We start from the raw sequence: 14,919 nt of genomic DNA on the forward strand, positions 1-14,919 counted from the left end.
CCACATTGACCTTCAGGCACCTCCATGGAATCCCAGTACTCCACAAACACAGTTTAAACACCATCAATCTAGAACCTAAAGCAGGAATCCACTCTTTGATATTCCAGACAGTTGATCGTTCTGCCTGAGTGCTCATAAGCCGCTAAGCAACATGCCCCTTAGCCAGCTGTCACTGATGGGTGTTCTTCCTTCTCTTCAACTGAATTCCTCAACTTTTACCCATTGGTGGGACGTCTACCCACTGCTCTTAGTAGAAAAATCAAACTGAGCTTAATTCCTTCCGTGTAACAGCTCTTCAAATCTTCGAAGACCTCTTATATCCTTCCCTAAGATGTTTTTGTTCCAAGTCAAATAGTCCTCATTCTCTTAACTATTCTCAAACTATTATAAAGCTCATATATTACTTGGGGATCTGAAATTACTGATATTAATAGTAAAAACAAGTTCAGCATAGAAAGAGAGTTCACTTAGGACCAAAACAGGGGCACATGAAAGAGAGGCACACTTCGAAGGTAGTAGAGGAAAATGAGACGCATTGATCTCCTGCTCTAAAAACAGCCCAGGATGTATGTTCCCTCGTGAGCACTGTGAGGGATGGAAATCAACTCCAACTTCACTCAGCTCAGGGATGTGCCTGGACTCACACCCTAGCCCTAGAAGTCACCAAATCAGGGACCTAAAAAGGATGGCTATTGGCAGCAGAGGCACTCAGCTCTTCCTAATAGTATTCTTGAAACACCCCTTAGCAGCTGGGCTCAGGAATTCAAGCCAAGAAGTGCTTAGGTGAGTTAATTTCACCTGATGTTAATTGGCAATTTGCATGTCTAGAGAGCTACTGAGGCTTGGACAATGACACGGAATCCTTTTTTTTTTTTTTTTGAAACAGGGTCTCATTCTGATACCCAGGCTGGATTGCAGTGGCACGAAAATGGCACTACAGGGAGTGCTACTATACCTGGCTAATTTTTTTATATTTTTAGTAGAGACAGGGTTCACCCCATTGCCCAGGCTGGTCTCAAACTCCTGGGCTCAAGCAATCAGCCTGCCTCAGCCTCCCAAAGTGCAAGGATTATAGGTGTGAGCCACTGTGCCCAGCCCATGGAATCTATTAATTGGCAATAAGTGACATTCTATATTATGGATCCATCAGTTGTTTCAGAGCAGGATGTATCTGCCTGTTAGCACTGTTTAACAAAAATCATTGGATTGATGTTGCACCTGGTTTTGGTGGAGCCTGCAGGAGTGAGGAAGATGAGTTTCAAAGGTTACGCCTATCACATAGCTAGAAAGTGTCTGTGACCAGCTCACCTTCTATGACAGACCATCACCACCACAGACAAAAGTTGAGCTTCCTGGCATCAAGCTGCAACACACATACACTGCTGGTAGTTAGAGGCCTGGAGGCAATGTGCACACTGTGCAACCAAGTAGTGGGCGGCCAAAGGGGCCTGCGCCTGAGATCTCAGGACCCCTTTCCATGCCTATCCTTCCTCTGTGTGGCTGTACTGTTTCCTCTGCCTGTAATAAAGCTGTTCCACCAATGTAAACTGTTTTGAGTCCTGTGTAAACTGTGTGGGTTCTTTCAGCAACTCAACACTTGGGAATGATTAATGGATAATGAGCACAGTGAGGATGAGAAGGGACTTCAGATACAGCCCTCAGAGGCCTTAAGGATGCTTCTGATGGGAGAGTGTTGTGTTTGGACTTTAAGCACAGCATCTTCGTAAGTGTGTGTGATGAAGTACAATACTTTAATTCTGTTGGACTTTGAGGAAATACCTCCAGAAAAACAACAGGAACATGTTCTGGTTTGCTCCAATAGAAAAATATTTCCGACTTTAACAAAGAATATGTCCATCTAATGTTGCCAGGTGTGTATGCAAACAGAGAATGACCCCAGTGTTAAGCCTCATTCCCCCGCCCCACAAACTCCTTTATTTTGACCTCATATCTTCTAGAAGCAGAATTGTGTTTCATGTATGATAAAGTATTTTCTCCACAAAGAGAATATTATAGACTCTTTTGAACTCCCAAACAACCATGTGAAAATAGTGCTGGGCATACATGAATTAAGGTCACATTGCTATTGAAATAAAAATCAAAGTAACCCCATGTCTTCCAAGTGTTATGACAGCACCAACAACAAAACAGAAGCTTAGGAAGGAAGTCAGTTCCGGGGGGGAAGAGAAAGTGTTTATATGCATGCAAGTGTGTGCACACACATAATTCTCACACACCACATATATGTGGGGAAATGATCTATGTAAGGAATGAAGCAAAATATAATCATTCTAGTCTTAGGTCAGAATTTGAGCTGTTATCTAAATCCGCACTCTGTCACCTGCCAGCTGTGACTATGAACAAATTAAGTTATTTAACTGCTCTGAGACTAGTTTCCTCAGCTATAAAATGGCAACAAATTTTATTCTGCAAAGTTTTGATGACGACTAAAAGAGAGAATTCATGTGCTGTATCTGTTATTAAATTAATAAACATCATTGACAGATTTCCGGGGGAGAAATTTTGACCAAAATTTGCTGACTTCCTTCCCTCCCTCTGAGGCTCCGTGTTATATGAAGAGGAAGGAAAAAAAGGAGGGAAACGAAAATCAGAGAAGGGCCAAGGAAGAAAAACATTGCTTGACAATTCTCTAATACAATGTGGAAATTGTATTAATTTAGTTCTACTTGTCTGTACTAGAATAATGCCCAAGGACCAACCAAGAACTCTCCTGTCACTCGGCAGACAGAGGCTGCTAACACATGGATCTCCTGACCCTAGAGCCCTACCTTCCACCGTCCCCTTGCCACAGAGTCAGAGGCAGGAGGGTCACTCACCGGGGAGTGGAGCGCTGGACTTAGAGGATTTCTGGCGTCCTTTGTCATGTCATATAAACTACAAAATGCTGGGCCATTCCACATGCTCATTTAACCTGGTGTTTATAATTATCCTGAGAAAAGGCATAACTATAGGATCTGAATTGCCCGAAGCGATTATCTATTAGGGGATCAATCAAGATTCAAACCTAGTTCTTCCCATTATGGTGGTTTTCTCCTTTATACCAGAGCTGCTTCCAACCTGATGGCAGATGCTGCTGGCACTTGATCCCCTTCACCCCCGGCTAGCAAGGGTGCATGCGCAGTTGTATTAGACAGTTTTCGCCATACCTTCTCAGGTGTCTGTGTTTCTCATTTACTCTTGATGAGGGCTTTCTCAGGACCAGGAAATGCAGCTTGGAAAGGTGGGGGATGGGAATGACTCCAGGCCACCTTCAACAATAGGGGTTGGACAGGAGTTGAGTGCCAGCTTCTGGCATGTTCTGTGTGGTTTCCAGAGGGTCCTCCAGCATGGGAGAGCCCAGCTGCCCACAGTGGTAGTAACCCACTCGTAACACATGTCCTTTAGTGACTTTACCCGCTTCCTCAAATGTTCTTCCTGGAATCACCTCCTAGGTAAACAACAGGCACTGAGTCTTGAAGTTGGTCTACTTTTGGAGGAAGCCAAACTGAGACACATTCTAAAATTCATGTGGTTACACATTCACACCAAAACAACAACAACAACAACAACCAGTAATAATGACCATGGGTGGCTGAGCAGTCAGAACCTGAGGATGACATTTTCAAGGATGAAAAAGTGAAGCTAACATTCTCCACAAAGCAGCAACTTACTTCTCCAGTTTCACCAAGACTCCATCTTGCCAGCAACTGCTGGAACTGCAATCAAGGCGGTAATGGCCTCCAAGGGCTCTAATAAGGCAGTTACAGATCCAGTTAGGATTTTCTAGCTATTAAACAAGAGATGTTAGAATACATTTTGAAAGGAGGATATTATTTCTCAATTCAAGAAAACATCTGGGCGGGGCACGGTGGCTCACGCCTGTAATCCCAGCACTTTGGGAGGCCGAGGCGGGCAGATCAACTGAGGTTAGGAGTTCAAGACCATCCTGGCCAACCTGGCAAAACCCCGTTCTCTACTGAGAAAGAAAATATAAAAATTAGCCAGTTGTAGTGGCGCATGCCTGTAGTCCCAGCTACCCAGGAGGCTGAGGCACGCGAATCGCTTGAACCTGGGAGGAGGAGGTTGCAGTGAGGCAAAATCATGCCACTGTACTCCAGCCTGGGCAACAGAGTGAGGCTCCATCTCAAAAAAAAAAAAAAAAAAAAAGAAAAGGAAAAGAAAGAAAGAAAGAAAGAAAAAAGAAAAAAAAAAGAAAATATCTGAATTCAAGTTTTGAAGTGTTTTTTAAAAACTACAAGTATGATCAACACATTTACATCATAGAAGACAAGCACAATCATCTCGACATACATTCTAGATTTATCCACTTTGCACACATATTTTAGAAAGATTTTGAGGGATTCAATACAATATCTTAAAATGACCAATTTTAGTAAAAATAGATTCCCAGCTTCTGTTAAGTGACTATAACTATGGTGTGTGAGTGATTAGATTTTAAAGTGTGTGTGTGTGTGTGTGTAAAATTCTCACAGGAAAATCAATAGTAGTGCACTGCACTGAAGTGTAATGAGTTTTACTCTGCAGTTTGTCCTGCTCCAGAGATGCCAGACCAGTAAGTCACATGGAGTAAGTTCACGTAACACGACTGGTTTTATAGACTCTAACCATTTATTTAACAAAATGGAAATTTCTAACATATAGCACTTTTCTACATTTAAAATTTTAGGGAGGAAAGACTCATGTTCTACAGTATACATTATTACAAAAGAGTTCATTATAAATTTAAATCAGCTGAAACACTTTCTTTAATGATTAGGGTTCATCATCCTTTAGTGCAGCGAGGTGACATTTTGTGGAAAGCGTCCACGGCTCTTCGTCAGAGGAGATGTCTTACGAGCACAACGTTCCTTCACTCTGACCTGTCCATCAGAGGACCTCCTTTACCAGTAAAACAGATGGAAGTCCATTTCTGTCTTTTGGTTCCCAACTCAAGTGTAGACCTTTTAACTTAGGAAAGAACTCAAACTTATATAAACTGAAGAGTGGAGGTTGTTGTTTTCATTCTGTTTACTCACACACTGCTCTGTAAAGTCAAGGTTCTCTTGCTGATTTTGCACACGTGCTGATTGCTACGTGTGCAGCCATCATTAGTGCAAATGTGTGGGAGACTTTTTGAATAATGTATAGCACCCAAAGGAATGAACAGCAGACCCCCCCAAAATTTAAATCACTGCTCTTGCAAATTCTGAAAGCCAAGGATCACTTGTGCCTTACAGAATCCGGGGGCTCTATCCCCAGGTGCAAAGTACATTTTCCAGGTTTCTCCAGGGCAAAGGCAGGGTGGACACTCTCATTAAACCTGTGCCTGACGATGAAGAGCAACTGCCCGCTCTCCGCGTTGATGAAGATAAGTCTCTGGTTGTTGTAGTCCAGCAGGATGCCCACTCTGGCTGGATGCTCAGTCACGTGAACATCACTCACAATACCACTGTAGAAAAATGTGTATCTGAAATGAAAGAGAATGAGAAACATAAAACTCTGGAAATCTCAAAGAATTTGATAAGGAAAGTCACTTGGGAATAACCAATTCTTCGGTTATTAACTCCACTTCACAATAAGGAGTTGCAATAATGCTGTCCCAAATACTTTCACTAGATTTCTTCTAGATGCTAAAATGCAGAGCTTATCCCAACAGATGAGCATGTTTAATAATTTTGCTCCTTCTACATTAGGAGGCAGTCCCAGAATAGCCAACATATGCCTCCTTTGTGATTTTTCTCCACATTCTAACTCTCTCCCAGCTGCCCACATGTTTTAACTACCGCATTCATGGCGTGTCATTCTTTGGAATAAAACTCCTTTGAGGCTGCCATGTATTTTTAAAAGTACTGCAAGCTTGCCTTCCATACAATGTATTAATTTTACAGTTTTAAAATTTTATAGGTAACTTACATAAAGGCCTTTCTGAAGTTTAAGGAATATTTCATTACTTTTGCCAACTTCATCCTTTGTTTCCACTCCCCATTCCCCAAACCAACTTTCCTTTTCATTTTCTCAAGGTTTTCTGCAGCCTTGCCACCAGCGGGGTTGCCTTTGATTCCTCTCTTTAATTCAGACAAATTCAACTCAACAACTATTCCTCGTGCATATCCGTGTATCCAGCACTTTACTAGGCGCTCTGGGGCATGTGAAGGACATGAAGTGCTGTCCTTGCCCTCTGGGATCCCATACTGTATGGGGCAGGAAGGAAAAACTGCCCACATTTGAAACTCGGACCACAGCTGGGAATGCCTCTCAGGGTGTAGATCTTCAAGTGTTTACTAGACACATTTAATGAAGCTGTTTTGGTTGTGAAGGGAAAGGTTCAAGGCCAGGCTGGAAAGGAGAAACTGCTGACCAGAAAAGCTAAATTGCTCTATGTAAAAAAGTAACACAGGTTTGGGGTTTTCTCCTAGTAGTCTTAAAAACTGAGAATGGGGCCCTGAAAGTAGGGGAAGGAATGGAATGAGAGATGGAAGAAGAGAGATGAGGGAAAGGTGTGTGGATGTGTAGGCTGGAGGGGTGGGAGCACAGCAACACCGGGGCAGTTTGGACCTAAGAATCTGGGTAAGTGATGGGTCTGGCAGGGAGGGCTGAGGATCTTCAAGACTTGCAACATCTGTCTTAAGGCCCAGAAGCTCAAGTGCAAGTATTTAGGGGATGGCAAGTTGGCAACTTCATTGCAGAAAGAAGCTCACGTGGAAAGGCAGAGGTTCATGGTGGTGGGGAGGTAAGTGAGACTTTCGAGTTGATAAAGGACCTTTTCAATGCCTTGCTAATGAGAGAGATGCCAGAATACTATGACGTTCTGGAACCTGCAAGACAGACGAAACGTTTCAAGTAGCAATGATGGGGACTGGCAGTGTGAGCTGGGCTCTTACAGAAGGCTTTGGGCTTACACTCAGCCAGAAAGGACAGGCAGGACTTGAATAGGTGAAAAAGAAGGAGAAAAGTCCACACAGTAAGGGCAGCAGCAGTGACCGTGAGGTGGCTGAAGAAGTCCGTATGTGGCAGAGAACATCACCATTGCCCTGTTGGGTTTGGACAGGACACGGGGGTGACTTTTAGGATGTTGCGTGGATGAGTAAGTCAGGGGCCAGGCTCTAGACTTGCCCTGTCTAATATAGTAGCCACTAGACATGTGTGGCCACTTCCATTAAAATTAAACAAAATTTACAATTCAGTTTTTCAGTCCTACCAGCCACACTTCAAGTGTTTAATAGCCACGTGTGGCACCATTTTTCTATTATTGCAGAAGGTCCCATTGCATAACGCTGGTCTGGAGGGTTCTGAATGCCTAAATGAGTAATTTCTCCTCCCCTGTTTGGAAGTCCCCCGGTCCCTGCAGGCCCAGCGTTGGTCATTCCTTGAGCCAATCCCTACCTGGGAGGCCAAGTGAGGAAAGGTATACTCTGAGTCCTTGTCTCCACCAGTTCTGCAGGATGCAGAACCTGACCAGCCCTGCTTCTGTCTCCATTTCTGGCTGAGCACACATCCCACTGACCTCACCTCTGGCCTGAAGCCAAGCCTGCCTGCGTGGGGCCTGACTCTCTGCCTGGCTGGCTTTGAACAGAGACCTGGCTGGTCTCTGTTCAAAAAAGAATCATCCAGAAGCCTGGCTCTAAACACCTGCATGATCCTGGAACTGCCTCCCCTCCTCCTGGTGGACTGAGGACCCTTACTCCCTTGAGTCCCACCTCTGGCCCACACTCACCCCAGACCCCTTTGGACACTGGTGGTAACTCCCCTCAGGGCTTCTTGCCCCAGCCTGGCCACATTCTTCCTGGCTGCCCCTCTTCACTGTCCTGCAGGTGGTCCCACCCAAGTTCTGACACCACTGTAGATGTTTGTAGATTTCTGAGCAGAAAAGGCAGGGACATGTTGAAAATGATGTTTTAGAAATGTTTCCCAGTTGCGAGTGGGTAGAGACTAGAACTGAGGGTGCAGGCTGGGTGGCTGCTGCTGAAACTGCAGAAGAGGTGCAGAAGCCTTGAGCTAGCGTGGCAAGTTTAGGAACGGACAGGAAGGAAACCAGCAGACTCTCCTGAGATGATCTTCACGCCTCCTTCCCAATTGTGACATCTGAAAACCTAGATTCTGTGAGTACAATCAAGAGTGATATAGGTTGATTTAAAATCATTAAACCAGAAAAAGTAGAAGACAGGAGGGGCTGCCACAGGAGAACTCTCAGAGTCCCAGAGGCCAGGGTGCCCCATGTGAAGCCCTTGAAGGAAGACATGAGGGCCCCGGGACCCTGCCTCTCTGTGCTGAGACCACACAAAGGGACACACTCTTTCCCCCAGAATCTATGGCAACCACTCCAAGCCTGAAAGAGCCAAAGGCCAAAGCTGTAGGTTGAACTTGTCAACAAAATATACAATTTTGTTTTCTAGAGCCTAGGAATTTGTTATTGGAGGTTAGCCCTCGGTGTGGGTTTTTTAAGGATTTGAGTGTGTACGGACATTTTCATGAAATTAATATGTAGTTTCAGCTCTGAATCTACTAACTGTAAACTGAGTTTGAGTGATTTCAAACTCTGGGTAGGGGCTGGGTCCTTATGCATTGCACAGCACTGAATATCAATTAATCATAATTGTTCCGAGTTGATGAAATGTGACTTTAAGTAGTGCTTGGAGATGGTGTCCTTATGAACCATCTCAGAGAATCAAACTGTCAAGTAGGATGCAGGGAGAAATGTGCAGCCAGAGATATGCAAAATCCCAATCTGTGGGCCTTTTCTGGGAACTTGCAAGCATTGAAGGCTTCTTTTTAAAGCATTACATTTGAATAATGCCTCACATTTGTATGATACTTTACCGTTCCTAAGCTCTTCCCTGTACCTGATTTCATGTGAGCCTCACAACCCCAAAAGGTAGCAAGCCAGGCATTACTGTCCCCTGCAGAGCTAGATGATATAAGGTATGCTCAAAGGGTTAACCCACTTATGGCAAACAGCCAACAGGAGGCTAATTGAGGATGGAGCCAACCTAAAATTGGATTCCTGGCTCCTAGTCCAGTGTTCTTTCTATTAAACCATACTGTGAGCATATTCAGATCATAATATGCCTGCCTGATCGCTCTGAGACTAACACAGGCTAATGGCTTTTTCGCATCAACCAACCAAACAATACAGGTAATACAGAACAGAGATTGGCAAACTTTTTCTGTAAAGGGACAGATGTAAATATCCTAGGATTTGGCAGACATCTGTCAGCCCCGCCATTGTGGTGTAAATACATAAACAAATGAGCATGACTGTGTTTCTGCAAATTTATTTACACAGACAGGCAGCGGGTTATGTGTGGCCTATGGGCTATAGTTTGCCAACCCCCAATATGGACCAATGTGGAGGGAGGTGTTGGAGATCCACTTCTTCCTCACTCCTGTTGATTCCTTCTCTGTGGAGGGACTCCTCTTAGCTTTACCCTTGTGGTCTCTCTCCACCCTGTGGTGAGTTCAGAAGGAAAAACTGTGATGCAAAGCCCAGCTGCCCCTCCAAAGCCCAGCTGCCCCTCCCTCTTCCCTATCTCTTACTCACTAGCTACCAGGGAGACGCACATCCTTCTCTGCTTCTCCAGGCACCAACTCTGCTCTGCAGAGCAAGGAAGCTGACCTGGCCCAGGCTCTGGTTGGGTAAGTCTGCCTCATAATAGGGTTTAATATAAGAAACCCTCTTCAGGTACGATTCACACACTCTAAAAGCAGCTTCCTCAGTAATCAGAGTCAGAGTTTCATCTCCATATACTTGACTCTTGTTTTCTTTCTTAGTTGGCTTAGAAGTTGAGCATGGAAGTGGGTGCTATTTATCAGGTCCCTCAGAAAGCCCTGCCTGGACACCCAAGCATAACATTTTGATGAAGAGGGGAGGGGAAGGGCTCGCTTACCTCTGTGGCTCAGAGCAGTGCATGTACCATGAGGTCTCCCCTTGTACCAGGGCACCTGCCCGCACGGCCGAGCTGGAGCAGATGCCAAGTCGATATGCTGGGCAGTCTGTGACTGTGGTTTCCCAGTAATGCTGGCCACAGGAAGGCAGCTCCTCACCCAGCACTGACGGGGTTCTGCGGGCGAAGTCAATCAGAGTATGCTGAGCGCAGGAATCATCGGCCAGTATCTCATGAGCATAAACATTCACAAACTCACACAGTTTAGGCAGGATTCTGCCCTTGGAAACTGCTGGAATTTAACTAAAGACACTCTCTTCATTGTATCCCTAACCTTAACCAGATTATCACAGAACTCTCCAAACTCTCAACAGGCATTTGACCTATTGCCAGTCACATACATACAACATGCATGTTGTACGCTGCATCTCTTAAAAGAGATGGGAATCAGGAAATAACTAGAATAATGGTAAGACAAAAAGAAATGCTGCAGTCTCTGCCTTTAAGGCGACTTCTCTTCATAAATACAAGGGAAGCAGGTAGGAAACAATTTGCATAGTTTTCTTCCAAAACTTGAAAAAAAAGAAATCTCCAAAACCTTAACCATGAGTTCTATGCCTCCTGACCTTACTGGACACAGCCACCAAATGAGATGCAGCTCTTAAATGACAAGGCAGCTAGTGCTGGCCAGAGCCAAGTGTGGGATTAACTGAGTATGATTAGCGGTCAACAGTCTGCAAGATTCTGGCCTCTTTGAATTGTAGTAGGTGCCCCTAAGAGATTGCTTGAAGGTTTTTTTTTGTCTCACCTTAGCTATTTTTATAAGCACCTCAGTGAAATGAACCAAAAGCACTTTCAACTGCTGATGGGTGACCTTGTTTGCAAGAATTGCTCAGTTTTGCTTGGAAATGGCTGAGACAGCAAGGAAGCATTTTTAATTTAAGCAGTGTTAATATTCAGTCAGCACTCTCTCCCTCTCCCCTTTAACAGATGAGAAAATGATTAATGCAAGGGAATGTATTTCACTTTTCATGTTTCTACTCAACCTCATTTCAGAGAGGTGGCTACTGACAAGCCCTCACTCTGGAGCAAGGCCCAGCTGCCTGATATTTATGAGCTAATTTTCAGGTTAATAATAAATAAAATTCTATAAAACACATTACAGTTATCATCGGTTATTATCTGTGAACTCTTACCCTCCCCCAGTCTATTTATTTTCTTTTTGATTTTTTGAGGAATCCAAAAGACAGAAAAGCTCAATCTATTTCTTCAATCTATTTTTTCCCTGAATCACTCATTTGTATATTTTTAGCACCTGCAATGTTCCAGGCCCCATGCTAGATTTGAGGGATTCAAAGATGCACAAGACAGGGCTGCTGCTCGAAGATGATGATGAGTAAGTGGCTGAAAAATGACCCCACAAGTTATCTGTTCTTTTACACAGATAAGATCAAAGGGTGCCAGGGTCCAGAGAAGCCTTGGCCAGAACTAGGAGCAGGTAACACCTGAGCTTGGCCACAGACAGGCAAGTAGCAATGTGACAGGGAAACAGTGCAAGTCACTGCTGGCTGGCTCAGTGCCTTCTTGGGAGCACCTGCCAGCCACCGACACCAGGGCACATCAGCACCATCAGCAGCCTGTGTTTCATGTGTGTTACAGTTTTCAAGAGTTTCACAGACCTTCTCCCATTTTGCCATTTTGATCTGCAAAATAACCCCCAGAGCTTGCAGGCAAATCGCAGGGCAGTTTCCTCCACCCTGTCCTCCGCCTTTGCCTCTTCTTTTCTTTGATGCTTCCTTTTGCGGGAGCTACTATGGAAGCAAGATTCTGTGGCCAGAAACTAGGAACTCAATAAAATGTCCTTCTCTTCTATGCCTTTTTTTTTTTTTTTTTTTTGGAGACAGAGTTTCGCTCCCAGGCTGGAGTGCAATGGCACAATCTCGGCTCACTGCAACCTCCACCTCCGAGGTTCAAGTGATTCTCCTGCCTCAGCCTCCCGAGTAGCTGAGATTACAGGCGTGCACCACCACACCTGGCTAATTTTTGTATTTTTAGTAGAGATGGAGTTTCACCATGTTGGCCAGGCTGGTCTCAAACTCCTGAACTCAAATGATCTGCCTGCCTTGGCCTCCCAAAGTGCTGGGATTACAGGAGTGAGCCACTGTGCCCAGTCTCTTCTATGCCCTTTCAAGAGGGTTGATAAAATATCTGGTTTGCTATAGAAAAATAATAAAAGAATTACTGGACCCTTTTTTTCCCCCACTGAACCAGAGATCATACCTTAAAATAGCCGATGTTTTAACCAAACCATCTGTGCTTATATTTCCAATAAAAATGTTGACACTTGCTCCAAGTGGTGAACTATCTCTCGGTAGGGAACCACAGCCGAACAGTGTGGATGTGCACACATTGATATTTGAGATCACATTCCGATATGTTCACTGCACCATGAATATGCTCAGGGGAGGCCACCCTGAGGCGACACACCCTAAGACCCTACTGCTGGGCCATCAGCCCACTTGTGCTTTCTACTTACTCCGTCAGCCGTCTCCTCTCAGCAAAGCTGATCACTGTCCCACTTGAGGAAATGTGGAGAGCAGGATGAGCTGTTTCTCTCAACAAGAGAAATCTGGTTCCTATTGCAGGTGAGAAAATAGGATTAAAACATTGCCACGAGGACCAGTGCTGTCCCTAGGCTAAGCCCCACATTTCAGACCCTAGACTCTCTTTCCTCTGACGTCAAAATCCTCCACGCAGTGTCTTCAGATCCACAGCTGAAAATTTCACTCATGATAAGGCCTTCGTGGATGCCAGCGGCTGGTTACCTCTACGTGGTGCCATAGGCACGTCCTGATGGTGCACCCTCTATTAGCGCTCACCTGCTGTGCAGTGTGCTCCTTGCACCAGCAGCATCTACATCACCTGGAAACTAGTTACAAATTCAGACTCTCAGACCCCACCGCAGCTCTCCTGACTTCGAATCTGTATTTTAACGAGATCCTCAGGAAATCTATGTGCACACTAAAATTTGGGGATACAGCCCGGGTGAGGTGGCTCACGCCTGTAATCCCAGCACTTTGGGAGGCCAAGGTGGGCAGATCACAAGGTCAGGAGTTCGAGACCAGCCTGGCCAACATGGTGAAACCCTGTCTCTACTAAAAATACAAAAAAATTAGCCAGGCATGGTGGTGCGCACCTGTAATCCCACCTACTCAGGAGGCTGAGGCAGGAGAATAGCTTGAACCCAAGAGGCAGAGATTGCAGTGAGCCGAGATCGCACCATTGCACTCCAGCCTGGGCGACAGAGCAAGACTCCGTCTCGAGAAAAAAAAAATGGGGGATGCACTGGTATAACCTAAAGTAGAGACTATAACAATGGAAGGACAGGCACCATATTGGGACTGCGGGGACAACACTGCTGGGAAGACAGCCCTCGCATCTTCTCTTCATAAACATCAGGCTGGCCCTGACTATCTCACAAATGAGGCAAAAACACAAGATGTTGCTGGGTAAGCCGATCACTTGTTGCACCCACTCAACCTTGTGCCAGCTCTGGGTCTAGGATAAGATAATAAAATGGTCCTTTTTCCATTCCTCACTTCCTTTCACAAAAATTGCAGAGACAAACATTTTTTATTGGCATCATCTAGGTATTTTCCCAAAAATGTCATTGAATAGTTTTATCACTTCCTTGAATTACTCTTTTAGTCATTCGTTCAACAAACATTAACTATCACAAATTATGTGCCAGGCATCAAGAATAAACAGAACAAGGCTGGTAACTTGTCCACAGAGTTCAAAGAATATCCCCAACCTACCACACATACACACACCATATCCACAAATTATAACACATTGTGAGTCCGATAAAAATCATCTGGAGAGGCCAGGCATGGTGGCTCACACCTGTAATCCGAGCACTTTGGGAGGCCGAGGCGGGCAGATCACCTGAGGTCAGGAATTTGAGACCAGCCTGGCCAACATGGCAAAAACCCATCTCTACTAAAAACAATACAAAAATTAGCCAGGCATGGTGAATGTGCCTGTAATTCCAGCTACTCGAGAGGCTGAGGCATGAGAATCACTTGAACCTAGGAGGCAGAAGTTGCAGTGAGCCAAGATCATGCCACTTCACTCTAGCCTAGGCAACAGAGTGAGACTCTGTCTCAAAAAAAAAAAAAAAAATCATCTAGAAAGATTTCTAAAAACATAAATGTTTGAGTCCATCTCCAGATCAATTAAATCAGGATCTTCAGGAGTGGAGGCAGGGCAACGGTATTTTTTAAGCACCCTGGCTGATTGCTAATAGGTAGCCAAGGCTGAGAACCTGTAAAGCAGAAAAACGAAAGAAATATCTTGACCTTTGACCAACCTTGGGTCCTCAGGACAAAAACCTACCACTGACAGTAGGTTGGGAGTTTATAAAGTTGCCCTCTAGGACATCTCCTCTGAGGGGTGGAAGGGAAGAAATAGCCTGGAAATAGCTCACTATGTGCAAAGGAGAAAGTACCTCTGGTGGAGATGAGAGCAGCTTCACTCTGTTCACTTGTCCCAAACGCATTCATGGCCCTCACATAGAAAAAGTAGTTATCATTGGGTTGGAGGTTAACTTTCAGCTGGAGGCCTTTGATCCCAGAGAAAGATCTAAATACAAGAGGAAAATAATAATTTTAAATATAATGCCACGTGCTAAATGATTCCTATTTCAATTTGGTAGTGAATGAACATCTTTTATTAGCAACAAATAACTTATTTTCTTCCGCTTTTATGACACTGGATTAGCAAGCCAGGTCCTACAAAATGGCCATTGTCCACTAAGATTACTTTATCAAATAATTTCTATTATGTGCCTTCCAGAATGCTCTTTGGAACAGAACCAGACACTTAAAAAATTTCAGAAAACAGACTACTCTTGTGGTTAGTGAATCTCCGAGAATATATCATTTTCTTTATCAATTTTTGGCCAGAGGGCACTTTTGGATTAAGATGATATTAAACCAATCTATGATGATTTTGTACATGATCATCACGCTACAGC

The 14,919-nt window shown here is 44.5% G+C and overlaps 1 protein-coding gene across 1 annotated transcript in view; it reads right to left on the reverse strand.

The window, feature by feature from the left end:
• Positions 1–4,668: 4,668 nt before the first annotated feature.
• Positions 4,669–14,919, reverse strand: part of CMYA5 (cardiomyopathy associated 5) — a 106,554-nt gene continuing 96,303 nt past the window's right edge. Inside the window, exons 10-13 of the mRNA XM_032156965.2 lie at positions 14,392–14,525; positions 12,418–12,517; positions 9,885–10,058; positions 4,669–5,467 (exon numbers count right to left, since the gene is read on the reverse strand). Coding sequence (XP_032012856.1) covers positions 5,221–5,467; positions 9,885–10,058; positions 12,418–12,517; positions 14,392–14,525 — 655 coding nt within the window. The 3' untranslated portion in view covers positions 4,669–5,220. The remainder of the gene's footprint in view (positions 5,468–9,884; positions 10,059–12,417; positions 12,518–14,391; positions 14,526–14,919) is intronic.

This window comes from Hylobates moloch, unplaced genomic scaffold (assembly GCF_009828535.3).
Source record: "Hylobates moloch isolate HMO894 unplaced genomic scaffold, HMol_V3 SCAFFOLD_6, whole genome shotgun sequence".
Taxonomy (NCBI): Eukaryota; Metazoa; Chordata; class Mammalia; order Primates; family Hylobatidae; genus Hylobates; species Hylobates moloch.